The sequence below is a fragment of the Lepidochelys kempii genome, chromosome 12, assembly GCF_965140285.1.
Source record: "Lepidochelys kempii isolate rLepKem1 chromosome 12, rLepKem1.hap1, whole genome shotgun sequence".
NCBI lineage: Eukaryota > Metazoa > Chordata > Testudines > Cheloniidae > Lepidochelys > Lepidochelys kempii.
Genome location: NC_136391.1, coordinates 38384686 through 38410494, shown reverse-complemented (window position 1 = coordinate 38410494; position 25809 = coordinate 38384686). Strand labels below are relative to the sequence as shown.

Here is a 25809-nt window from a genome sequence, read left to right as displayed (position 1 = left end):
CCCCGCCCTCGGCTCTGGCCGCCCGCCGAGCGGGCGGGCCCGGCGGCCGCGTAGGCCCGGGGAGGGCGGGCCCGGCGGAGGCAGGGCCAGGCCCCGGGGAGCCGGCGGCGGGGCCGGGATTGGCGCAGGGCGGACGCGGCCCTGTCGGCCCCGCCGAGATGCCGCTGCAGCTGCTGCGAAGGGCCCTGGCGGCCTCGGCCCAGCGCCTCCGCCCGCCCGCCGCCCCCTGCGCCGAGCCGCGCGGGGCGAGGCCCTGCAGCCTGGCCGCCTGCTCCTCCTACCGCCTCCGCGACGCCCGTGAGTCCGACCCGCGGGTCCCCCGGGCCGTGCGCCCCAGAGCCCTCCGGCCCCCCTCGGCCCGGGATAGTCCCTCCTCGGGGGCCCCCGTTCCCCGGGATGGTGCGCGGGGCGTCCCCCCGAGACACCCTGCACCCGCTGCCCGGTAACCCCCCGGCATCCTGCCGCAGCCTCTGCCTGCGGGGGCACCCAGCACTTGTTGTCCCCTGGAAACCTCCAGGCCCCCTGAACCGCTCTGCCCCAGGGCAGCCCCTGCACCCCGGCCTCTCCCCTGGGCACCCTGCACCCTCTCTGGCGGTCTCCAGGGCACTCGGCACGGCCCGACACCCAGGGTGGAAGCAGTCAGCCTCCCTCCTGCAGGTCTCTCGCTCCCCCATCACATCCTGGGCTGATGCAGCCGCAGGCTCAGCCCCCTTGTCAGCAACATTCTTCTCCTCCTGCAGAATTGGGCTGGTTTAACATCACCACTTTTTCTGTCTCTGTTTAATTTTAAACTCACGTTTGAAGTTCCACGTTTTTTGATAGACTGACTGTTCTTCAAAAGTTACATAGAAGGGGCTGAGATTTACAGCAGCTTGTTAATTACACTTTCCCGATTACAGGTTTCAGAGTAGCAGCCCTGTTAGTCTGTATCCCCAAAAAGAAAAGGAGGACCTGTGGCACCTTAGAGACTAACCAATTTATTTGAGCATCCGATGAAGTGAGCTGTGTAGCTCAGGAAAGCTTATGCTCAAATAAATTGGTTAGTCTCTAAGGTGCCACAGGTCCTCCTTTTTCTTTTTCCTGATTACAGTGTCCAGAAACAGTGTTAACAATAATAGGAGAAAAATGTGTGCATTTCCTCTAGAGCTGGGGTTCTCAGACTTTTGTACTGGTGACCCCTTTCACACAGCAAGTCTCTGAGTTATAAGTTAAAAACATATATTTTTAATATATTTAACACCATTATAAATGCTGGAGGCAAAGCAGGGTTTGGGGTGGAGGGTGACAGCTCACGACCCCCCCATGTAATAACCTCGCAACCCTCTGAGGGGTCCCAACCCACCCTGCTGTAGAGGTGAGGTTCTGATTGGGGACTGGCTGATCTATAAGTGAGCTGCAGCGCTGCAAGCTTCCTCAGCAGCAGTGACCTTCAGTGAGCTCAGGTTCTTGTTGAGAGGCTAGAGGGAAAACAGTGTAGTCACCTGTCACATGAATGGTCTGTTACAATATTTAAGCTTTCCTTTCACAGAAAAGAAAATAAGGCAGGTAAATTTGTACAATTTTTTTAAATAAAGTATCTGAGCCCATCTCACCTCCAAGATTTTTATGGTTCATTTTCAGACCAATTGGTAAATGACCAGAAATTTGTTGGTGGACCTCCAGGGATCCACCGACTATGAGAACCACTGTCCTTCAGTCATTTAGCACGTGCAACTTCCCAGATCCAGGCAGGTTTTGTCAGGCTCCTGATTCTCATTTCCTTACATGAGTTGAATCTGATTCTCTGGAAATTGAGTACATGCGTAGGTCCCTATCCTGCGAGTTGATCTGCCTAGGCAGTTAGTGGGGCTCCTTGCAGGCACAAAGATCTGCCTTTTTATTCCACCTTGTGAGATCAGTGATGATGCTGTAATAAGTGCTTTAAAAGCGCTTAATAGGGATCCATTTCCAGCCATGTGCCACATAAACAGAGGAGGGTGATGAGAAAAGACCCAGTTTTTATGGAGCCCTCCAAAGAATATTCTTGTTTACCTGCTGCCTCTGGAGCTGAGCTGATATCAGTTGGTCATACTGGTATGTAAGGAGGCTTGGCAGAATTCAATTTTTTTTCTAATTGTGATGATTTTTTTCAATTTTCAATTTTTTTTTCTATTTTTAACTTTGTTTTTACAGTTGTGGGGGATGGGGTAGTGCATTGCTGACCATGGGACTGCAGGGGACTCCCTGTGCAGCGGAGAGGCCCAAAACACTGAGACACGAAGTATGGGGGAGGCTGCAGAAGTCCTGGCCTGGCAGAGCAATGACCCTGGGCAGGACGGTAAGGAGGATGACAAGTCGTGGCTACAGGGGAGGTCAACCTGCTGCTGAAGAGTTCCTGCCTAGAGTCGGCTCCACACTTGTGGATGGTGATTGCAGACCTGCTGAGGGCTCTCTGCCTGGGCCTGGTGACACAAGATCCATACAGGCACAAGGTGCGGGGGACAGCAGAAACCTCTGGCCAAGACCGCAAGGAGGAGGATTCGCTGGCCATGGGGCCACCCCTTTGTTCAATGGTTCCTGCCTGGGGACTGAGGCATTCAGCAGCAAGGTGGCCTTCCCCACTCCCAGGGACAATGACGACGCTGATTACTCCTTGCAGTTCTGGACTGGGGAGTCAATGCTTCACCAGGCCAGGATCACAGCCTTCCCCTCACCTTGTGCCTGTAGGGATAGGGTGTCACCGCCCCTGCTCACTCGCTAACCCACCAGCTGGGAGTGTGGGAGCCACACCCTGGCAGGAACTGTTCAGCAGCAGGATGGCCTCTCCCACAACTGGGGGCTCATCCTCCATGCAGTCCTGACCAGGGGTCTCTGCTCCACTGGGCCAGGCCAAACACAGCCTCCCCCACACCTTGTTCCTGCAAGGAATGGGTGTTACCAGCCCTGAGGCAACATAGCTCTGTAGTTCTGCTTTCATGGACCTGCTCACTTACTCCTGTATCAGCAGGGCTAGAGAGGGCTCCCTGCATAGGGGTGATACCTGATCCCTGCAGGTATGCTGATTGTTACTGACTGACTTTTGTTGTTGTTGTTGTTGATTTCAGTGTGTCCCCTGAAATCCACATTTTATTGATAGTTCCAAATTAAAATTGAATCCTGCCACGCCTACACATCAGCAAAAATAAAGTGGCATGACACAGCTCTATATAGGTTAAGTAGCGAAACAGAAGACCTATGTAAATTTATTGACAATTGAGGAAAAATTTATCCCTGACAAATGAGAGAAAACAAAATTGCTTTGAATAGCTTTATTATTGTGACAGATACAGCTATGAAGCAAGTTACTACACTTCTCTGGGTAAATCTGAGTCATACAAGTGGGAATGTACTGTTTTCTTTATTTTCTTATAGACCAGCTGATGTGAATCTAGCCTTTGAAAATGCTATTCTGAGGCACTTTCTGTTGCCAAAAAGATCTAACATTCTGTCATAAATTCTGTACAACACATTAGAGACTGATTCTGGGTTCTGCTTTTAGTGCATCCGCTTTGGCAGAGCGAGTTTTCAGTTTCTGGGGGCACTCGGCAGTCTCCAATCAACATCCAGTGGAGAGACAGTGTTTACGACCCTCAACTGAAGCCCCTGAAAATCCACTATGACCCAGACACATGTCTCTATATCTGGAATAATGGGTACTCATTCCAGGTTGAATTTGACGATTCCACAGACAAATCAGGTAAGGAGTGCAACAAGATCAGGTTAATGTGTTATTTCTGTCTGCTGCTGAAAAATCCTGTCCATGCCATACTGTAAGATCTGTCTCTCTCTCTTAGTAAGAATCAGAAAACAAAGGCTGAAAACCAAGTTAGAGTATAACCCTCTTCTAAAGAAGGTGCCTTTTCTCCCCTTTTTACGGAATAGCTTCTCTCTAAGCAAGGATTCATTGTAATCAGTATCACAATGCATTGGTTCTGCCCTGTATTAAGGGCTTCAGCTGTGCCTTGTGCAAACCTTCTACACTTATTGCACAAGCCTGTATGTCCTTCCTTTTGATTTTATCTTATTGTCTTTTTTAGCTAGTGCTTGCATGAATGTACTTGATTTTAAAATTGTAATTCTGGAATTAAACATTAATGAAATAATTCGGCTGTTTATCTCTTTGTGTTAACATAAAAGTAATGCATTTGAGATAATTAGCCAGCAAGGTTCATGTTCCTTTTTGAAGAGAACATTGTTCTGTTAGAACTATTTAATCTGAGTAAACTCTTGAGGAAAATAAATAATGCTGATTTGATAATGTGGTAAGCAAATACATGTGATCAAGTTGCTTTAAAAAAAATCTCCAAGCTCTACCAATAGATAGTAGCTAAATCATAGAATCATAGAATATCAGGGTTGGAAGGGACCTCAGGAGGTCATCTAGTCCAACCCCCTGCTCAAAGCAGGACCAATCCCCAATTAAATCATCCCAGCCAGGGCTTTGTCAAGCCTGACCTTAAAAACTTCTAAGGAAGGAGATTCTACCACCTCCCTAGGTAACGCATTCCAGTGTTTCACCACCCTCCTAGTGAAAAAGTTTTTCCTAATATCCAACCTAAACCTCCCCCACTGCAACTTGAGACCATTACTCCTTGTCCTGTCCTCTTCTACCACTGAGAATAGTCTAGAACCATCCTCTCTGGAACCACCTCTCAAGTAGTTGAAAGCAGCTATCAAATCCCCCCTCATTCTTCTCTTCTGCAGACTAAACAATCCCAGTTCCCTCAGCCTCTCCTCATAAGTCAAGTGTTCCAGTCCCCTAATCATTTTTGTTGCCCTTTGCTGGACTCTCTCCAATTTATCCACATCCTTCTTGTAGTGTGGGGCCCAAAACTGGACACAGTACTCCAGATGAGGCCTCACCAATGTCGAATAGAGGGGAGCGATCACATCCCTCGATCTGCTCGGTATGCCCCTACTTATACATCCCAAAATGCCATTGGCCTTCTTGGCAACAAGGGCACACTGCTGATTCATATCCAGCTTCTCGTCCACTGTCACCCCTAGGTCCTTTTCCGCAGAACTTCTGCCTAGCCATTCGGTCCCTAGTCTGTAGCTGTGCATTGGGTTCTTCCGTCCTAAGTGCAGGATCCTGCACTTATCCTTATTGAACCTCATCAGATTTCTTTTGGCCCACTCCTCCAATTTGTCTTTATCTCTGCAAGATACATTTTAAAATTTGGACTGAAAATTCAAGTGAGTTTAAATTCAAGATATTACTGCTAAACTGAAGGTTTTTGATCGTTGATCCTCTTAAAATCTACTTGACAAAAGCATATTAGTGCAGTTTTCTATTACAATTAGGTATGAATAGAATATTTAATAACTTCTGTTAAGTAGTAGCAGTTGGTCACAGATATTGGATAGCATTTGATTCACTGTAGTTATCCAAATTGTCAGTGTGGAAAGATAATATTTAGAGCTGGATGAGTTCAGACCTTCCCAATTAGAGTGACAGGTGGTCTGGGATGAGTATTTCTCCAGTGCAGGAAAGGCTTGACTCTTTTGTGGGGCAGGCAGAAAATGCTTGTGAACATCTCTAGCTTAGGAGGTTCACACTTTTAATACTTCTGTCAGAAAAACTCTGGGGAAGGTGTCCCAATGCTATATTCATAAATATCTTATTTCTATGATACCAACACTTTTTTTGGCTGATGTTTGGAGAGGGATTGAGAAAACAATGTTATAAAAAAGATTCGTTATTGTGGGTTCTTTGAATGCTGGATTCCCCAGGTTAACAAGAAAAGGAAGATTTACAAGTTCAACATTTGCCCAATTAATAGCATTACAGAAAGCTTTTTTGCAGTGTTGGGATTCAGATGTTGAAGTGGAGACTGTCCCTGTTCTCACTTATTACAAGCACAGAAACAGATCTCCTGATGGTGGGAAGTGTGGGAATTCTATTTATCCAGTCATTCTGAGCCATCATTTCCCCTCAAAATTGAGTGTCAAGCACCTGGCTGCCCCTCCTTATTGTCATAAACATTTGTGCATTGCACTTCTGTTGCTATTAGCAGAGATTTGCAAGTGTTAACACCTCATGTCATTTGATGACGATCACTCCCTTTTTTCTGTCTTTGGGAACAGAAGATCCTAAAGTCGCTCCCAAACTGATTATGCATACTAAAACATCTCCTACAGGCCAAATTGCAATGCCTGTCATGTAACTACTTCGTGTGTAGACCTCATTTGCTACAACTTCTGTACACCATTTCTGAAACCCCTGTGTCTTTCCAGGTTCCTCTTTGAAGTTATAACAACCCATGTCACTATTTCACAAATGTAATATTGTTGTATATTAATCCATCATCCAGGTCTACATTAAACAAGGAAATCACACTGTAGCACGTTCATGTTTTTACAGTGTAGTGTGTAATTCTATTAGTGTTCTAGTTACAGTGGAGCAGTCTAGGATAATTGCACTATTTAGATGCAGCACAAGTTCATTATCCATCCTATTGTATTGTACTTAGTGCACGAAAACTCTAACCTGTTCTGCTTTTAGTTGGGCAGATTTTCTTTTATATACCTTTCAACTTTCTAAACTTCTCTCCCTCTTTCCCCCACAGTCTGCTTTTCACTCTCTTATTCTTCCTCTATCTTTGGTTTCTCTTTCTGCTTAGTCTTCCTCCCAGCTTCTATCATTCAGCTGCAATAGAGAGAGAGAGGTGAAAGCAACATGGATACAAATGCAATGGAGTTGAAAAATAAGATTGAAAATGTTGAAGAAAAGTAAAAAATGATGAAAACAGAAGGGCATATCCAAGGTAAACAGAAATGCTGAATTCCTGACCTTAGACAAAAACATGCCTCTTGCAAAAGAGGAGACTAGCTCTGCCATTGGGTGCTATAGACAAGCAGAACAGGAGAATGAAGAGAAGTCGGGGGGGGGGGGGGAGGAGAGTGTGGGAAAGGTATGTAATGTACTGGTTATTTATATGCACCACTGCCATCTATTGGATGGAAATGGACTTGTAACATTACTCAGTTTAAAGAAAGAAAAGGAGTACTTGTGGCACCTTAGAGACTAGCAAAGTTATTTGAGCATAAGCTTTCGTGAGCTACAGCTCACTTCATCGGATGCATTCAGTGGAAAATACAGTGGGGAGATTTATATACACAGAGAAGATGAAACAATGGGTGTTACCGTACACACTGTAACGAGAGTGATCACTTAAGGTGAGCTATTACCATCGAGGTGGGGGGGCTTTTGTAGTGATAATCAAGGTGGGCCATTTCCAGCAGTTGACAAGAACATCTGAGGAACAGTGGGGGGTGGGAGGGGAATAAACAAGGGGAAATATTTTACTTTGTGTAATCACCCACCCACTCCCAGTCTCTATTCCAGCCTAAGTTAATTGTATCCAGTTTGCAAATTAATTCCAATTCAGCAGTCTCTCCTTGGAGTCTGTTTTTGAAGTTTTTTTGTTGAAGAATTGCAACTTTTAGGTCTGTAATTGAGTGACCAAAGAGATTGACGTTTCTCCGACTGGTTTTTGAATGTTCTAATTCTTGACGTCTGATTTGTGTCCATTTATTCTTTTACGTAGAGACTGTCCAGTTTGGCCAATGTACATGGCAGAGGGACATTGCTGGCACATGAGGCATATATCACATTGGTAGATGTGCAGGTGAACGAGCCTCTGATAGTGTGACTGATGTGATTAGGCTCTATGATGGTGTCCCCTGAATAGATATGTGGACACGGTTGGCAATGGGCTTTGTTGCAAGGATGGGTTCCTGGGTTAATGGTTCTGTTGTGTGGTGTGTGGCTGCTGGTGAGTATTTGCTCTCCTGCTGGTAATAGCTCACCTTAAGTGATCACTCTCGTTACAGTGTGTATGGTAACACCCATTGTTTCATGTTCTCTATGTATATACATCTCTCCACTGTATTTTCCACTGAATGCATCCGATGAAGTGAGCTGTAGCTCACGAAAGCTTATGCTCAAATAAATTTGTGAGTCTCTAAGGTGCCACAAGTACTCCTTTTCTTTTTGCAGATACAGACTAACACGGCTGCTACTCTGAAACCTGTCAGTTTAAAGAACAGCTCTGTCTGAGCTTGAAAGTTTGTCTCTCTCACCAACAGAAGTTGGTCTAGTAAAAGATATTATCTCATCCACCTTGTCTTTCTAGGTTTAAAAAAAAAAGTTTCAGACAAGCTGCTGCTGCTTTAGAAAAAAAGAGGGAGTCCCTTTAAAGTGTGGTGTTGTGAAACCAATCAGCATTGTTGTAGGCCATGAAAAACCAAAAAGTGTCAGTGACTGGAAAGGGATTGTAAACCCTGTTTATTATCTTTATCTATCATGTCCATCATAAGGGTCTGATTTTGCAAATAGACATGCTTGTGAGTAACTTCATTCACGTGGGTAAACCTGTGTAGGTGAATGGGGCTATTCGCATGAGTCTAAGTACTCACGGATGCACATGAACAAATAGGATCAGGTGTGGAGGTCATTATAGGAGTGGGGTCTTAATTCCCTCCCCCCCAGTGCTCTCTCATTATAGGTTTCAGAGTAACAGCCGTGTTAGTCTGTATTCGCAAAAAGAAAAGGAGTACTTGTGGCACCTTAGAGACTAACCAATTTATTTGAGCATAAGCTTTCGTGAGCTACAGCTCACTTCATCAGATGCATATCGTGGAACCTGCAGCAGACTTTATATATACACAGAGAATATGAACCAATACCTCCTCCCACCCCACTGTCCTGCTGGTAATAGCTGGACAATAGCTGGTAATAACACCATCCTGGCCACTATGGATGTAGAAGCCCTCTACACCAACATTCCACACAAAGATGGACTACAAGCCGTCAAGAACACTATCCCCGATAATGTCACGGCTAACCTGGTGGCTGAACTTTGTGACTTTGTCCTTACCCATAACTACTTCACATTTGGGGACAATGTATACCTTCAGATCAGCGGCACTGCTATGGGTACCCGCATGGCCCCACAGTATGCCAACATTTTTATGGCTGATTTAGAACAACGCTTCCTCAGCTCTCGTCCCCTAAAGCCCCTACTCTACTTGCGCTATATTGATGACATCTTCATCTTGACCCATGGAAAAGAAGCCCTTGAGGAATTCCACCATGATTTCAACAATTTCCATCCCACCACCAACCTCAGCCTGGTCCAGTCCACACAAGAGATCCACTTCCTGGACACTACAGTGCTAATAAACAATGGTCACATAAACACCACCTTATACCGGAAACCTACTGACCGCTATTCCTACCTGCATGCCTCCAGCTTTCACCCTGACCACACCACACGATCCATCGTCTACAGCCAAGCTCTGCGATACAACCGCATTTGCTCCAACCCCTCAGACAGAGACAAACACCTACAAGATCTCTGTCAAGCTTTCTTACAACTACAATACCCACCTGCAGAAGTAAAGAAACAGATTGATAGAGCCAGAAGAGTTCCCAGAAGTTACCTACTACAGGACAGGCCTAACAAAGAAAATAACAGAACGCCACTAGCCGTCACCTTCAGCCCCCAACTAAAACCCCTCCAACGCATTATTAAGGATCTACAACCTATCCTAAAGGATGACCCAACACTCTCACAAATCTTGGGAGACAGGCCAGTCCTTGCCTACAGACAGCCCCGCAACCTGAAGCAAATACTCACCAACAACCACATACCACACAACAGAACCACTAACCCAGGAACTTATCCTTGCAACAAAGCCCGTTGCCAATTGTGCCCACATATCTATTCAGGGGACACCATCACAGAGCCTAATAACATCAGCCACACTATCAGAGGCTCGTTCACCTGCACATCCACCAATGTGATATATGCCATCATGTGCCAGCAATGCCCCTCTGCCATGTACATTGGTCAAACTGGACAGTCTCTACGTAAAAGAATAAATGGACACAAATCAGATGTCAAGAATTATAACATTCATAAACCAGTCGGAGAGCACTTCAATCTCTCTGGTCACGCAATCACAGACATGAAGGTCGCTATCTTAAAACAAAAAAACTTCAAATCCAGACTCCAGCGAGAAACTGCTGAATTGGAATTCATTTGCAAATTGGATACTATTAATTTAGGCTTAAATAGAGACTTAGAGTGGCTAAGTCATTATGCAAGGTAGCCTGTTTCCTCTTGTTTTTTCCTACCCCCCCCCCCCCAGATGTTCTGGTTTAACTTGGATTTAAACTTGAAGAGTGGTCAGTTTGGATGAGCTATTACCAGCAGGAGAGTGAGTTTGTGTGTGTATGGGGGTGGGGGGGATGTGAGAAAACCTGGATTTGTGCAGGAAATAGCCCAACTTGATTGTCATGCACATTGTGTAAAGAGTTGTCACTTTGGATGGGCTATCACCAGCAGGAGAGTGAATTTGTGTGGGGGGGTGGAGGGTGAGAAAACCTGGATTTGTGCTGGAAATGACCCACCTGATGATCACTTTAGATAAGCTATTACCAGCAGGACAGTGGGGTGGGAGGAGGTATTGTTTCATATTCTCTGTGTATATATAAAGTCTGCTGCAGGTTCTACGATATGCATCTGATGAAGTGAGCTGTAGCTCACGAAAGCTCATGCTCAAATAAATTGGTTAGTCTCTAAGGTGCCACAAGTACTCCTTTTCTTTTTTCTCTCATTATACTTACTGTGCTTTACTGTCTCCTCTGAACCTCTTTAAAAAATGAAGAGAGAAAGCTTTAATGTATTTTAAAACTAATGTTCAGTTTTTCACTGATGCCAAGAAATAGCTGAGATAACTAGCCTTGGGGTGTTGGATGAGTTAAATGTCAAGTTGTACATCTTGGTGGTATACTGCTCCTTTAACAAATAATTAGGATTTTACAGTGTGAGTGGAAGTTTGAGGTAAATGCATGAAATTCTTCTTAAAAAGACATGGCTCCATCAGCTGTTTTCAAGTGTCTTTCCTTTAGCCAGGAGGCGAACAAATCACTATCTCTGTTAGTAATGACACCCTTGTATTATATAGGGTCTGATCCTGCTACCATTGAAGTCAGTGACAAAATTCCCATTGGCTTCCATGCTGAAGGATCAAGACCATAGTCCTTTTATTCCCCCCGATCCTAGTGGTGTATAAAGGTGAGCAAGTGTTAGCATGCACATGAAGAAACTGAGCAGCAGAGAGGACAAGTGACTTGCCAGTGGTCATATAGTCAGTCTTTGGCACAAATGAGTCATGTGACTCTTGGTCTGTACTCTGACCTCTAGAGTTGCTTCCCCCTGCGTATAGAAAGGTTGCTGGGGGAGTCTTGCATTTTGCTCTGAAAAATGAGTACACCTACTCTGGAAGGCCAAGGCCAAGATGTTGGGCTGGTTTAACTATGGCTGGAAAAGCAACATTGTCTAGTGGACTGGACATGGAACTAAAATCCAAGAATGGCTGAGTTCTAATCAAAGTTCTGACGCTCAGCTGCTCTGTCTTTAGTGACTTGCCTAAAGTTCTCAAAAATGCTGAACTTTCATGACTCCAACTGAGGTCAGTGGATGATATGGCATTGTGGTGCTCGCTTAAAGCAGGCCCAGGGTTTTACAAATTGGGCAGCCAAAGTCATTGGTCACTTCTGAAAATTTGGGCTTTAATCCCTCTACCTTAGTTTTCTCCTCCTCTGGAAAGAATTAATTCCCCTCCTTCCAAGAGTGAGGTTAGGATTAATTAATCCATATAGTGGTTTGATATAAAATAGTAATTATGTACTATGTATTTAACATCAGTAAATCAGTTTGTAAAGCACATAATAATGTTAGTTAATAGTCCTTTAGATGTAATTGGTACCAGTAATTTAGAAGGTGCTATGATCTAGTGACTAGCAAAAAGGGATTTAGAATCAGGAGGATCCTGTGTTTTAATCTGGAGTGACCCAGTGAATCATTCCCACCAGGAAAAAAGGTAAACATCAGGAGTTAATTCAAAACCAGATACATAATTTGAGTTTTGGTGAGTATACCAATTACAAAAAGTCTATCGCCTACTTAAACTAAATTCTGAGTTGCTATTTTAATAATTTAATAAATATGAGGCTAAGAAGAATTACATTCAATTGTGACCAAAGGTCACAAAATATCACTTGTAAATAATACAGTCTAACTTCAACAAGCTTTGGATTTTTGCACATATGCAGACAGTGTTTCGATTCTTCCTGATCATCACCCAAATTGTTTTCAACATACAAAATATCAGCATATTTACAGGCATTTTGGAAATAGTTTAATATTGGACTGATATGCTAAAATTGTGTGTCTATCACAGTTCTTGCAGAGTCACGTTTTCTAAATTTCTGTAACATTTAAAAAAGATTTAAAATTGTATGTTTGTCAAAATGTACTAATTGTATTAGTACAAGAATAAGAATTTGGAGGATATTCATGGTTTGTATTGTCACCTGAGAAATTCCAGTATCTCCTACAATTCCAGGTTTCACTGATCATGTCATAGATGGAGAGACTATTTTTGTCTTTCAATCCTGATGTTGTAAATATTCAGTGAAAACCCAGTGAACCACTTCTGATGCACCTGCTCAGAGAAGGTGTTCTGTATAGCCACCATGACTCTGCCAGACAAATCCTGGTTGAACTTGTAAAGATTCTTTCCCTTGCAGGGAGTTGGGTGAAGAAGCTTTGTTTACTGTATAAAATGGGAGGTCATAAATTAACTTTAGCTTGAGTTCATCTGTGGGCTAATTAAAGTCTCACACTTGCCCCAAGCAATTTTGTTTAGATGCTTTAGCGAACTGAGCTGTAAAATTAACCAAGGGGAAAACATCACTGTAAAGCAGTTGCTGCATCTGAGCTTTCCTGGGTAAATACAATGCAAGGAGAGAAGAAAGCTGTATTATTTTCACATGTCACAGAGGCAGTTCTAAATCAGTTATCAGCTAAATGTAACTGTTTTTCTGTTTTTTCTTTTTCTTTTTTAGTAATTATGGGAGGACCCTTGGAAAATCATTACAGGCTAAAGCAGTTCCACTTTCACTGGGGAGCCATAAATGAATGGGGCTCAGAGCACATGGTTGACAGCAAAGTCTTCCCAGCCGAGGTACGGGGAGGAATGCTGAACAGTACTCCTATCTGATATTTGCACAAGGAGGAGGCTGGAACTCAGTGATTCCAGCCCTAATCCTGCCTAGAAAGCTAGTACTGAGCTGTGGTCAATGTACAGAACTGCTGCTTACCAGTAACTGTCCGTCCTAGTTAGCAGCAAAGTTCAGCCATTGTCCCATTAATAAGCTGAGAGCTGCCATACATTCCAGAAAAGCACATGGTCCTAAAATTGGTTGTTGGCTACTTGAATGAAAATTCCAGTAACACTTTTTTTCTGGTACATGGCACTCTTTGAATGCAGACAATGAAAGCCACAGAATGAGCGCTTGGCATGCAACAAAATGTCACTGCTGTTACTGTCCATGCTGCTTTGGATGGCAGGACTGTGTCTCTGCCCAAATTGTGTTACTCTCATTTAGGGGAAAGGGTAGAAGAGAAAATAGAGGGGATGAGACGAAGACCTGGTCTACACTAGAAAAGCTATACCGATTTAACTATGATGGTTGAGAATGATATTTTTGAACCGACGGTTATACTGTTATGAACTTATACTTGTGTAAGGGTGCTTTACACTGGTAGAGCTTATTTTGCTTCTCAGACTGGAATAAACTATAACTAAGGCTGCAAATTTGTCATGGAGGTCACGGAAGTCACGGATTCATCTGGCATGTAAGCTGCTCCCAGCTACTTGCAAGCGAATGACACTAGCCAATATCTCCAGTCCCAGAAACAACCCTAGGAACCTCCATCCTGCAGTGTCCAATTATGCCCACTGGGCACTGCAAGCTTATATAAGTTCATCAATTTAACAAAGAAATTGATATGTAGGAGGAGTCTCTGACACACTGCAAACCAAACGCACTGCTTCAGGTAGAATAAACAAACCAATTTATTAACTATAAAGGTAGATTTAAGTGATTATAGGTCAAAGCATAACAAGTCAGATTTGGTCAAATGAAATAAAAGCATTCTAAGCTGATCTTAACACTTTCAATGTCCTTACAAACTTAGATGCTTCTCACCACAGGCTGGCTAGCTGCTCTTCAGCCAGGTTCTCCCCTTTGATCAGTGGTTCAGTCGCTTTAAGCCTTGAGGATACATTTTCAGCCTCATAACTAAATACATTAAATTATAACATAACTGTAACAATAATTTAACAACCATGCTCAGTGCATTATGAGCCTTCCGAAGACACCCAACATGACAAACTTTCCATTGGATACCACACAATCATTTTATAAAGATGAACATGGGGGTGTAGGGTGTTCCCCAGAGGTACAGAGCGTCACAGAGAGTAGTAAGGATCCTTCAGGAGATCATGGGTTAGTGGGGAAGGGATAATTGTATTGAATGTTCTTGTTCGGAAGGGCCTGAACCAGCCTCTGGGCATGGTTTCAGTCGTTCCTGGGCTGAGTGAACAGGCCAGCAGCCTACAAACTGGTGTAAACGCCATTCTTATACTAGTATAACTGGATCCACCATGTGGGAGGGGAGATGTTTTAACTATATCAGCGTAGTTCAAGCAGTACTACTTTCTAGTCTAGACAAGCCTTAAGATTAGAACAGGAGGACTTGTGGCACCTTAGAGACTAACCAATTTATTTGAGCATGAGCTTTCGTGAGCTACAATCCGATGAAGTGAGCTGTAGCTCACGAAAGCTTATGCTCAAATAAATTGGTTAGTCTCTAAGATGCCACAAGTTCTCCTTTTCTTTTTGCGAATACAGGCTAACACGGCTGCTACTCTGAAATTTAAGATTAGAGAGCAGTGAATAAAGGAGGTGGGACTAGGGGAGAAAATACCCATTGGGCTCAGAGAGGAAAGTGTGACTTATGTGAAAATAATTTTCTTTTTATTCAACGAAAATGGAGATGGACTTGAAAATGGTTCTTTCCTCCTCTTTCTTCCCCCCCAGTTGATGATGCCATAGTGGGGTCTGCTTATTTGTTTGGTAATTTGAGATTTATTAAAAACTAGACTATGAATAAGATGTCAAATTAACCTCCATGTAGAGAGTTAGCACAAGACTTAAGTTCCTTATTGAGAAGGCTTACGTGGCACTTTAAAGTTGTGCAGATAGGTCTTGTGCTGGGCTAGCTCTTCGGCTGGGGTGGATTTAACCTTAGGAGAGCTGTCTGTTCTATATCTCTCATCTCTTTCTTATAATGAGAGAAATTTTCCATTTGATTTTTAAAGGCACAAAGGGGAGCTAGGTGCCTAATGCAGCTAACTTCCTTCTGCACCTTTGAATAACAGTCTTGTAATCTGTCACCCACAAACCAAATCAGTCTTCTGTGAAATGCAAAGTATGGGGCTGAGGTTAGTTCTTTTTTTAAAAAAAAGCAGCTAAAGAAACAAATACTAGTTTCAAGTATATTTTTTGTTTCCCATTGTGTGGCTTTTGATTTTTAAGGTAGCTGCTATACATCTCAAATTGTCAAGGGTCAAATGTAGGACAAAGACCAGGACAAACTGCATTTGTTTTGATTCTGTTTGTCTGTCTGGTGTATGTGTGTGAAATTGTCATTCACTTGTATTTCAGCTACATTTAGTACACTGGAATCCTGTCAAGTCCACAAGCTTTGAAGAAGCTATCATGGAGAATAATGGTTTGGTTGTCATAGGAGTATTTTTGAAGGTAAACTGTTACTGCATCTGTAGTGATGCATTTTATATATAATTTTAAAAAATTAAAACAGATAAATATATATACTTTTTTTTATTAAACTTCTTGTGGTTGGTATTTCTGTAATGTGTTCTTGATGACTTGCACATTTATATCTGTGTAATGCAGCTGGGAGCTCATCATGCAGGACTACAGAAGTTAGTAGATGCGTTACCAGCAGTTAAACACAAGGTAATACATATTTTTAAATTAAATGTTTAAATATTCCACTGCATCTCACTATCCTTATTGTTAGTGAGTTTATCAACATACAGAATATTTTGATAGTATCAAGGCATTAATAAACTCTTTATTACTGTCATTGATGTGTGTGGGTTGGGGACTGGACTGAGGTTAGGGCATTTTGAAACTACAGGGAAAGTTGTTGGATTCAAGTAGAGAAAATCACTAACCTTTCAGATTTTATGTGATCGCTTTCTAATCTGCCTGAATCAAGAAAAGCATGTAGACTGTATCTTTGCAGAGGGGCATGACACATGCTTAGTATTTTCCTTACCTGAAGGCTGAGGACCTCTGATACAAAGCCAAACTACTAAAAAATGTTCACATGGTAACTAAAAGCCAATTTTTTCAGAGAATCACTCAGTGCTGTAAAGAGAGACAGTCAGTGGTTACTGCCTGTGATATTAGATTTTCTGGTATCCATTATTTTTCTCCTGTGTACATTTGTTAATCAAAGCCTACAGTCAGGATTTCTTATCTGAACATAACTTTGAAGTCTCTGCAGCCCCTACTTTCGCAGTCAGGAAGCTGATATTAAGGGTGATTTTATTAAGCGGGTGTGTTTCCAGTGGGGTCCTGCAAGGATTGGTTCTTGGCTCTGTGCTGTTTACGCGTTTTATCAGTGACCTCTTTGATTCTCTGATATAGTGCAGTGATTCAGTGTAGTATGTTGCTAGCTGTGCCTTTCGAGCTCGCAGTGTCAACACTGAAAGTTTTCCAGTCCCTCTTGCAAATGTCATTGAACCTGAGCCTACGTTGACCCATGCCTGACCTGCCGCCTAGAGTACTGAAAATATATCAACCCAATGACTTGCAATCACTCTTAGAACATAAGAACGGCCATACGGGGTCAGACCAAAGGTCCATCTAGCCCAGTATCCTGTCTTCCGACAGTGGCGAATGCCAGGTGCCCCAGAGGGAATGAACAGAACAGGTAATCATCAAGTGATCCATCCCCTGTTGCCCACTCCCAGCTTCTGGCAAACAGAGGCTAGGGACACCATCCCTGCCCATCCTGGCTAATGGCCATCGGCCATCGATGGACCTATCCTCCATGAATTTAGCTAGTTCTTTTTTTACCCCTCTTATAGTCTTGGCTTTCACAACATCCTCCGGCAAGGAGTTCCACAGGTTAACTGTGCATTGTGGGAAGAAATACTTCCTTTTGTTTGTTTTAAACCTACGGTCTATTAATTTCATTTGGTGACCCCCAGTTCTTGTGTTATGAGAAGGAGTAAATAACATTTCCTTATGTACTTCCTCCACACCAGTCTTGATTTTATAGACCTCTATCGTATGCCCCCTGAGGCATCTCTTTTCCAAGCTGAAAAGTCACAGTCTTATTAATCTCTCCTCATCTCTTCCTGTAATAGACCCTCTAAGAGAGAATTTTCTCCAGAGAAAAAAAATATTTATATATATATTTTATGCCATGAAAGCCCCTCTGAATAAATGTTGACCAAGCATGCTCAGAGAGAACTTCCAGTGCATTGAAAAGAACATTCTACAGAATGCTCAACTCTGAGTGTATACACATTCAGCATATACAACTGAAATAATCTTGGGCCGACATTTTTTAAAATAGGTATTTATGTTTAGGTTCCCAAGTAAGTGGCCTGATTTCCAAAAGACTGAGCATTCTGCTCCTGTGATTGAAGTCAAAGCACACTCAGGACTTTTGAAAGCGGACTTAAGTGCTTAACTTTTTTTTTACGGTTGCTCAATAATAATATTGACAGCATTTAATCAATAATAACAAATTGTATTGTTCCTAATCTTATCACTGTTTAGATTTTTCAAATATATCCTCTAGGTTTTTTTTCAGAAGTTAAAATATTTAATACATGAATTTTCTTGGATTCTAGGATGCAATTGTTGAGTTTGATGTCTTTGACCCCTCCTGTTTGGTGCCATCATGCCCAGATTATTGGACCTATGATGGATCTTTGACCACTCCACCACTTACTGAATCTGTCACCTGGATTATTAAGAAGACACCAATAGAAGTTGATCAAAATCAGGTATTTATCATGCTAATAGTTTGCTTTTTAATAAAGATGGTTTATTGCCGGCTGGGATAGAGGGGGAAATAAACACTCCACAGAAAGAGAAGTTACTTACCAGTAAGGCGGAGGACATAGAGATTGCCACCTGGCCCAAGGTCTGTCTAGTCTAGTAACCTGTGTCTGACAGGGACCAGCATCAGATGCTTCAGAGTAAGGTATAAGAGCCTCACAGTAGCAGATGTGGGATAATCTGCCCCATAAAGAGGTCTCATCCTGACCTAAGAAATTGGCTTAAGCATGACGTTTAATAGCTCTTCAAAATTTTTTGATAGTGTTAACTATCCAGAGAAATGTCTAATTCTTTTACGAGTCTTGCAAAGTTCTTGCCCTCAGTGTCTTCCTGTGGCAGTGAGCGTTGCTTATACATGCTCATGGAATCCAGGCACTTGTATTATAAACTTCCAGAATCCTCTACAGAGCACTGGGGATACACACCCTTCCTTCCCTTCCCCTTGTGCAAGGTTCCAAGGATATATTTTAAAAAAAAAGGGGAGAGTCCCTAATTGCTTTTTGGTTTCTTCTGACTGCTGAAGGTGCAGTGAGCTCAAAGCTTATCAGCTTTTTTTAATGCCCTTTGAGGGATTGTTTTGTTAATAGTTGGTTAGAGCGACAGTCTTGGGGGGAAAAAAAAAAAAAAGGGGTGCCCGCAAGTGGACTATTTACAAGCCACTTCAAATAGGAACTTGGCAGTTTTAGGTTGATATTTATACTTGAGTGCTCTAACATTCATCCAGTTCTTGTCACTGTGTATTACCTGCTGCTGTTAGTTGTAGTGCCTCAAGTTGCCAGTTTAATACTGCTCTTTGGCATGAAATAGAGGTGGAGAAGTTCCAAACTGGCAGGAGAGGCACAGAGATTAGGAGCAGCAAGAGGCTAAAATTACAATTTTTGCTGGCACTCTTCAGTATTCTCCACCCATCCAAACAAACATGCATCAAGAATGGCCAAATTATTTTGGCATTAAAGTGTTTGCAGAAAGAACGAGGAGGACTTGTGGCACCTTAGAGACTAACAAATTTATCTGAGCATAAGCTTTCGTGGGCTAAAGCCCTCTTCATCAGATAGATGCATGCAGTGGAAAATACAGTAGGAAGATGTATTTTTACACACACAGAGAACATGAAAAAATGGGGGTTGCCATGCCAACTCTTAACAAGACCAATCGATTAAGATGAGCTATTATCAGCAGGAGAAAAAAAACTTTTGTAGTGATAATCAGGATGACCCATTTCAAACAGTTGACAAGAAGGTGTGAGTAACAGTTTGTTCGTCTGTAAGGTGCCACAAATACTCCTCGTTCTTTCTGCTGATACAGACTAACACGGCTACCACTCTGAATTAAAGTGATTTGTTTCAGATCTAGGAAAAATGGGAAAATGTGCCATTTGAATGACACATGATCTGACCTGACAATTCCTCCTAGTTTAGGAGGCACTGAAGGCAAATTCATTCATTTTCACCAAGTTATTGAGGGTTTTACAATGACACATGGCAAGACTGTCAGTTCCCAATACAAACTCCGTGGGAAGTTAATGTCCAACAATAAATTCAGAAATTCCAAATTGTCAAGAATAGGAGTATACATGGGCATATGGCTCTATGTTACACAAAGGGGAATGCAAGAGTTACAGAGTGACTTGAAAGGAAGAGAAAGGTATAACAGAGCAAAGAAGAAAACTTTAATTTGAGGTGTAGTGTGTTCCCTTTTTCAATTCAGACTCTTCTGTATTGTCTCTTCCCTTTCGCTCCCTAAAAATCCCATCCTTTATGACAGAGAACAGGACACTAATTCCCTTATGGGCTTAAAGAAACTACTAAAAACGTCATCTGCTGGATGCCTGGGTTTTGAGAGCTAGCAGCAACACATGTGACTTACTGTTTCCCATGCATCAACATGTGTGTTTCTGAATTAGGAGAACAGAAGTTGCAGGCAGGATGTAATCTAAGAAGGCTGAAGTACAGAAAGATTTATATAAAGGTGGTGCATATCCAACCCAGGAATACACAGGACTCGTCGCTGTTTTGTGATTGGCAAGAAATAAAAAGTGAATAAAGATGTAGTTCACCTGAAGATGACAGATGATTGGCAGTTCATATCTTGTACTGATATAGTTGAGAACATGTTCTTTACCAGCAGGTGGTGAAGATATGCTGCAAGTTAATGCCCAGACCTCTCCGTACCTGAGTTTAGTGCGAGCTCTGATAGTTTCCAAACCTGAGTGATCCTGTATTCCTTTTACTCCGGTTGTTCTTCTGACTGCTAAGTCACTCATTCACCATTTTTCATTCCCAGCTTGAGGAGTTTCGAATGCTGCTCTTTACCTCAGCTGGGCAGGAAGAAAAGAGGATGGTAGACAACTTCCGCCCGCTTCAGCCGCTGATGAATCGGACTGTCCGTTCATCCTTCCGAAACCACCACCTATTGAACATTGAAACAAGACCCAGCGAACATGCCCACCAACGTAGCCCATAGGGTAGCCTAAAAAGAGACAGTACATGTTACACTATCTAAAAGTTAGTAACAGACACTTTATTTTTAAAAATTCTGTATGTAGTGTGTGTATATGCTATAGAATTTCATGGTCAGTCATTGAAGGGATTTGAGATTTACTGGTTGGCATTTCACCTTCAGTGGGTCAGCTTTTCTGTAGCAGTACATACTTATTTTTTACCAAACTTCTAAAGCAAGTAGCAATAACTCATAGCATGTATCGGGTTATTTTCAGAATTTAAAGCAAAATAAGGGAGTGGGGTTTCACCACCCTATCCCATGTCATGGTTAGTTTGTATCTCATGAAATGCTTTTGCTTAAAGACTTCTGTTCAAACTAATAACCCCAACAGAGCAACACTAGCAGACTGGGGGCACAAAAAGAAGTCTCTCATAGATAACAGATCATGTCCATTGTAGGATTACTTTGTGGGAGGAGGGGAAAACCGCGTTCTATAGGCAAAAAGAAAATGGATACACTTTGTAAAGATTGAAAACAGTTTCTTGAGTAATGTGGTGCTGATCCTAAAGTATGGTCCAGATGGCCTTTTTTTATCTACCTCTGCTAGCCATAGTTTTCTCTGTATTCATCATGTTTCACTTACTTTGTATATTTTACTTTGTTTAATGTCCATCATGTGGGTGAAATTTGTGTACAAATGGATAACACTTTATTTCTGATGGAAACTAAGTCTGTCTTTAGACCTTAGAAGTTATATGGAATAGATTTGTTTAAGTCATTTTGGAAAACAAATGAGAAATCTTGACCTTAGCTAGTAAATGGCAAAGACTCCAATAACTGAGGTCACTCGGTGTGAGTGAGATCAGTACATTAGCCCTTCAATGCTAAATTTTGAGCCTTATGACAGAGTTTCAGGTTTGCATATTTGATTCGAAAACACTTTGGTGTGGGGTGGAGGGGTGGGAGGCTCTGTTTATTTTGAGTGTGGGCTTTTGCCTAGTTAATTTGAGTGCCTTAGTGTTGTCCTTGCTTCCTTCATTAACCCTGCCTCTAGCTGATGGCCTTTTTGTCTTGAGAATAAAATTTCCCCATCTGCCTTAAAGTGTGGGTCTATTCTAAAATGCAAGAGTGTGTAAATGGCTCTTCTCGTTTCCTAGATCTGCTGTCCTGTGTGTAGTCAGATCCGATCTGCGCACTGAAGCGTTTTCACATCTGTTAGCCCTTCAGAGCCCCCACAGCTTGGTGGGATTGAGCTGGATTCCATTCCTTCTTGTGCATCATCAACAGCATGGTTTAACAACTTTCAGTCACCTGTAACTGAAAACAGTGGCTGGCACAGATGTCACTGAGGGCATCATCTAAATATTATGGGGCTGAAAGGAGTAACTGATGCCATAATTTGGTCTGTAGAACAACTTATATGCATGATTATGCGTGAGAATGAAAGATCCCAGTGTGACTCTTGGAGACGAGGTGAAGTTTGCTGCATTCACAGCTAGGAAAAGTGAGACAAGGTGGATGAGGTAATATCTTTTATTGGACCGGCTTCTGTTGGTGAGAGAAACACGCTTTCGAGCTACGAGAACTGCTCGTCAGGTCTGGGAAAGGTACTCACAGTGTAGCTTGAAAGCGTGTCTCTTTGACTAACAGAAGTTGGTCCAATAACAAGATATTCCCTCATCCACCTTGTCTCTCTCGTCCTAGGACCAACACTGCTAGAACAACAGTGCAAACAAGCTAGGAAAAGCATCACTTTGCTCTTTAAACTGAGCATGCTTGGCCTGGATTCATTGAAAGTGATCATGAAGCTCAGCAATGCCATTCCTACAACTACTTTTCCGAGTGGAACCACATTGAAGATGACAGTAACTTTGAATCAGTCATTTAAAGGTATCTTTTATGCCTTCCCTGATCACGGCCACTCTCCCAGTAAGGGAGTGATATTTAAACTGTTAAAAATTGCCAGCTACGGTATTCTGTAATCTTAATGCTGCTGCCTTTACATTTAAAGGCTAATGATGACTAGGATTCTATAAGTAAATAAATCTTAAGAACATAAGATCGGCCATACTGGGTCAGACTAAAGGTCCATCTAGCCCAGTAGCCTGTCATCTGGCAGTGGCCAATGCCAGGTGCCCCAGAGGGAATGAACAGAATACATAACCTCAAATGATCCATTCCCTGTCTCCCATTCCCAGCTTCTGGCAAACAGAGGCTGGGGACACCATCCCTGCCCATCCAGGCTAACAGCCATTGATGGACCTATCCTCCATGAATTTATCTTATTTGAATGTATCTTAAATTAATCTAAAATATTCACATGGGTATAATGGAGAGAAGTGATTGTAAAATGGTTACTTATGGTAGAAAAACGGAGTGAATATTAGTTTGAAATAAGTCAGAACTCCACAATCGCCTCTCTAAGTTACTTTTCTGACTAGTTACTGGTTTAAATTTTTTTTTTTAAGTCACTGGCAGTGGAATGGATTTTGCAGGTTTTAGATAATTTCATACCCAGGATTTAAGCATTTTAGCTTTCTTGATGAGTTATTAGCAAGTTCTTGTTCTCTTTTGATTTGCAAAGATTATTTCACTAGTTGATACAGCTTTCATAATATACATAGATGCAAAATACATTTTGTTCTTCGGGGTCTATCGTAAACGTGCACACATGCCAGCTATGCAGATGATAAGCTGCAGTCAGGGGGTACATTTCAGTTAGATAGTCTATGCTCTGATGAGGGTAAAATATCTGGAAGCAGATGTCAATATTAAAGACTCTTGTTATATTTTCTTAGCACAATAAACAAGTTTTTTACAGGGATTTTTCTGTTACAGTTTCACAACTACTTGTGTCTGCATCTGTGTTTACATGTTCATATGGTTTTGTGTGTCTGTGTGGCAAAGAAAGAATATATATTTAAATTACAGGGTAAATTGTCCCATGTTCATACAATTAGTAGAAGCTTGACTTTTATTTTTTACATGTATGGTGATTATATCAGCCTTGCAAAATTGTGTTCACCCAGGAAGAGTTGTTCTTTCAGGAGCAGCAAGAGGGACATCAGCCTTTCCCCTCATTTCTCCAGCATCATGGTAAAAAGCAAATGATTTGATGTGTTAGCTAATAGTGTGTAATTACATTTCATGATGACTTTGCAAGGCTGCATTAAGTCTGACAGATGTCCACATAGTTATCTTAAGGCTTAACTTACTTTAGATGGCACAGTGTAAAGGGGTGTGAATATATAATTCTGTTCTGACTTGTATGATGACCATTTTAGTTACTTAATACAGCTGTAATTAAAAGTTTCCGCATTTTTTTGGAAATGTGCAGCTTATACCCCTGGGAACTGGTGGAAGAGGGGACTTCTGTGGCACTAATTTACTGCAGGGTAAAGATGACCTTGGAGTTAGTGGTATTAAGATAGGGAAGGCTGAAATGAGGATTGTAACTGCAGGGCAGTACCTGTCCAGTCTTACTGTCAAACTTGTGCGCAGTAACATGGCAAACTCAGCACAGGGAGTATTATTGTGAGTTAAATATCACTCTGATAAAAACCTAGCTGTTTGGTGGCTTCATAATGTTAGAATGACTGTATTTGCAACAAAATATTTGCTACATTCCAGAATTCTCAGAGCACTATTCAGTGTGTGATTAACTTATCTTATACTTGAGCTGCATTGTTTTTGACCTCAAGTCTTGGTGAAGAGAATTCTTCTTGCCTTGAAATGCATACCTATATGGGAGATTAAATTGATCTCTCAAAAGTCTGCTTGCTACCAGAGTACTGGAATTTCATTATTCATGTTAAGGGACCTTTTTTTTCCTGGTAATCCTAGGTGTTGATAATGTAACTAACATTGTAGTGGTTTTCCTTATTTAATATTCATATTTGCTGTCAAGTTTGAAAGCCTTCATTTTTAACCTTATGTTCCTCATTATCTGTACTTATTTTCTTGGCAGTTATTGCACTGTGTATTTTAACATATGTATGAGTATATCCTATGCTCATAATTATTATTTACTTATTGAATCATCTGGTAACATGGAATATTTTAGGCTTGTTTTATTCTCCTGGGATAAATGCATTTATTCTTAGTTACCTGATATAAAGAAGTTCTTAGCTGCTGTATTTTTTGAAAATATTCAACTCGTGCATATATACACAATAAAATAGTACAAGAGAATCTGCGTGTGTATTTGTGTAACTAAGGTTTTTTTCAGTTCTGCAAAATTTCTTTCAATAAAATAATGTAATTGCTCCCTAACAATGAACTGGTTCATCATGTGTAGAGTGTAAGCAGATGTCAAACATTTTGTGATCTGTGAAGCTGTGAAAGACACTACTGAACTGTATTGGAATTGGAATTCTGAAACAATGAACTTGGCTGTGTAGAAGCAGTACTGACTGAAGAATATTTGATGGTTCATTGTCCTCTTGAGCCGTGTGAAAGGAGGACTGTACATTTTGAATATCCATTTACTCTACTATTTCATTCATCAGTTACTATTAGATATCACCTAAAGAAACTGTCAGCTAAGTTCCTTTTTTAATATTGCATATTTGTTAACACTGAACATACTTAAGTATTATTGCTATAGCTCATAATTTCCTGACCTTCACATTTTGTGTTTTGCAGTTCTTTATATGCAGTGGTGTGTAGACTTGTCGGTCCCAGGATATTAGAAAGACCATGAGGGTGAAATGATATCTTGTATTGGACCAACTTCTGTTGGTGAGAGACCCAAGCTTTCGAGCTGACACAGAGCTCTTCTTCACGTGTGACAGATTTACTCCCAGTATCACAGCTAAATACAGGGTGGAACAGATTGTTTAGTATAAGTAAAAAGAAAAGGAGTACTTGTGGCACCTTAGAGACTAACAAGTTTATTGGTGTAAGTAGTTAACACACATTTCAAAGGACCATTGAAAGTGAAGTGCCCTATTAACTCCTCTCCAGCCAGAAAAGAGAAAAAAATGGCAGGGGGGGGGAGTTTGTTATACACCATAAATCCAGTGTGTCTGTTCAGTCCATGATTTTTAGTGTCTAGCAGAATTATGAATTTAAACTCCCCAGCTCATCTTTTGAAGGTGTTGTGCAGGTTTCCTTTGATGATGAGGATGGAGAGGTCAGGTATAGAGTGTTTGCTTTAGGAAAAGTGTTCACCCAAAGGTGACAATATTCTTGTCTTTGAACTCACACAGGAAAGTGATCATTCGAGAGCATAGTGTTTGTCTCGTTTCACCCACATAGAGGCTATTGAATGAGGTACCCCACATGTTGTGATTGGCATGTGTAGGAACCATGGATCT

At 41.8% G+C, this 25809-nt stretch overlaps 1 protein-coding gene across 5 annotated transcripts; it reads left to right on the top strand.

Moving 5' to 3' along the window:
* Positions 1-63: 63 nt before the first annotated feature.
* Positions 64-24682, top strand: CA5A (carbonic anhydrase 5A). Of its 5 annotated transcripts, none has more exons than XM_073308152.2 (8): positions 64-297; positions 3518-3715; positions 12941-13059; positions 15608-15703; positions 15860-15922; positions 17839-17994; positions 20333-20553; positions 22196-24682. In XM_073308152.2, exons 1-7 carry the CDS (start codon positions 159-161, stop codon positions 20510-20512), a joined length of 951 nt encoding a protein of 316 aa, XP_073164253.1. In that variant the 5' UTR covers positions 64-158; the 3' UTR covers positions 20513-20553; positions 22196-24682. The 5 variants fall into 5 exon arrangements, with proteins under 5 accessions (XP_073164253.1, XP_073164252.1, XP_073164251.1 ...); XM_073308151.2 differs by having other exon boundaries at positions 21649-24682; XM_073308155.2 differs by adding an exon at positions 2173-2317 and having other exon boundaries at positions 227-297; positions 20333-24682.
* Positions 24683-25809: the final 1127 nt, after the last annotated feature.

Bases quoted from the DNA above. Each gene is read 5' to 3' on its own strand.
- CA5A (XM_073308152.2), top strand. From the start codon at position 159: ATGCCGCTGCAGCTGCTGCGAAGGGCCCTGGCGGCCTCGGCCCAGCGC. The intron at 15,704-15,859 runs GTAAACTGTTAC...TGTGTAATGCAG, and splicing joins TCATAGGAGTATTTTTGAAG to CTGGGAGCTCATCATGCAGG. The intron at 17,995-20,332 runs GTATTTATCATG...TTTCATTCCCAG, and splicing joins TAGAAGTTGATCAAAATCAG to CTTGAGGAGTTTCGAATGCT.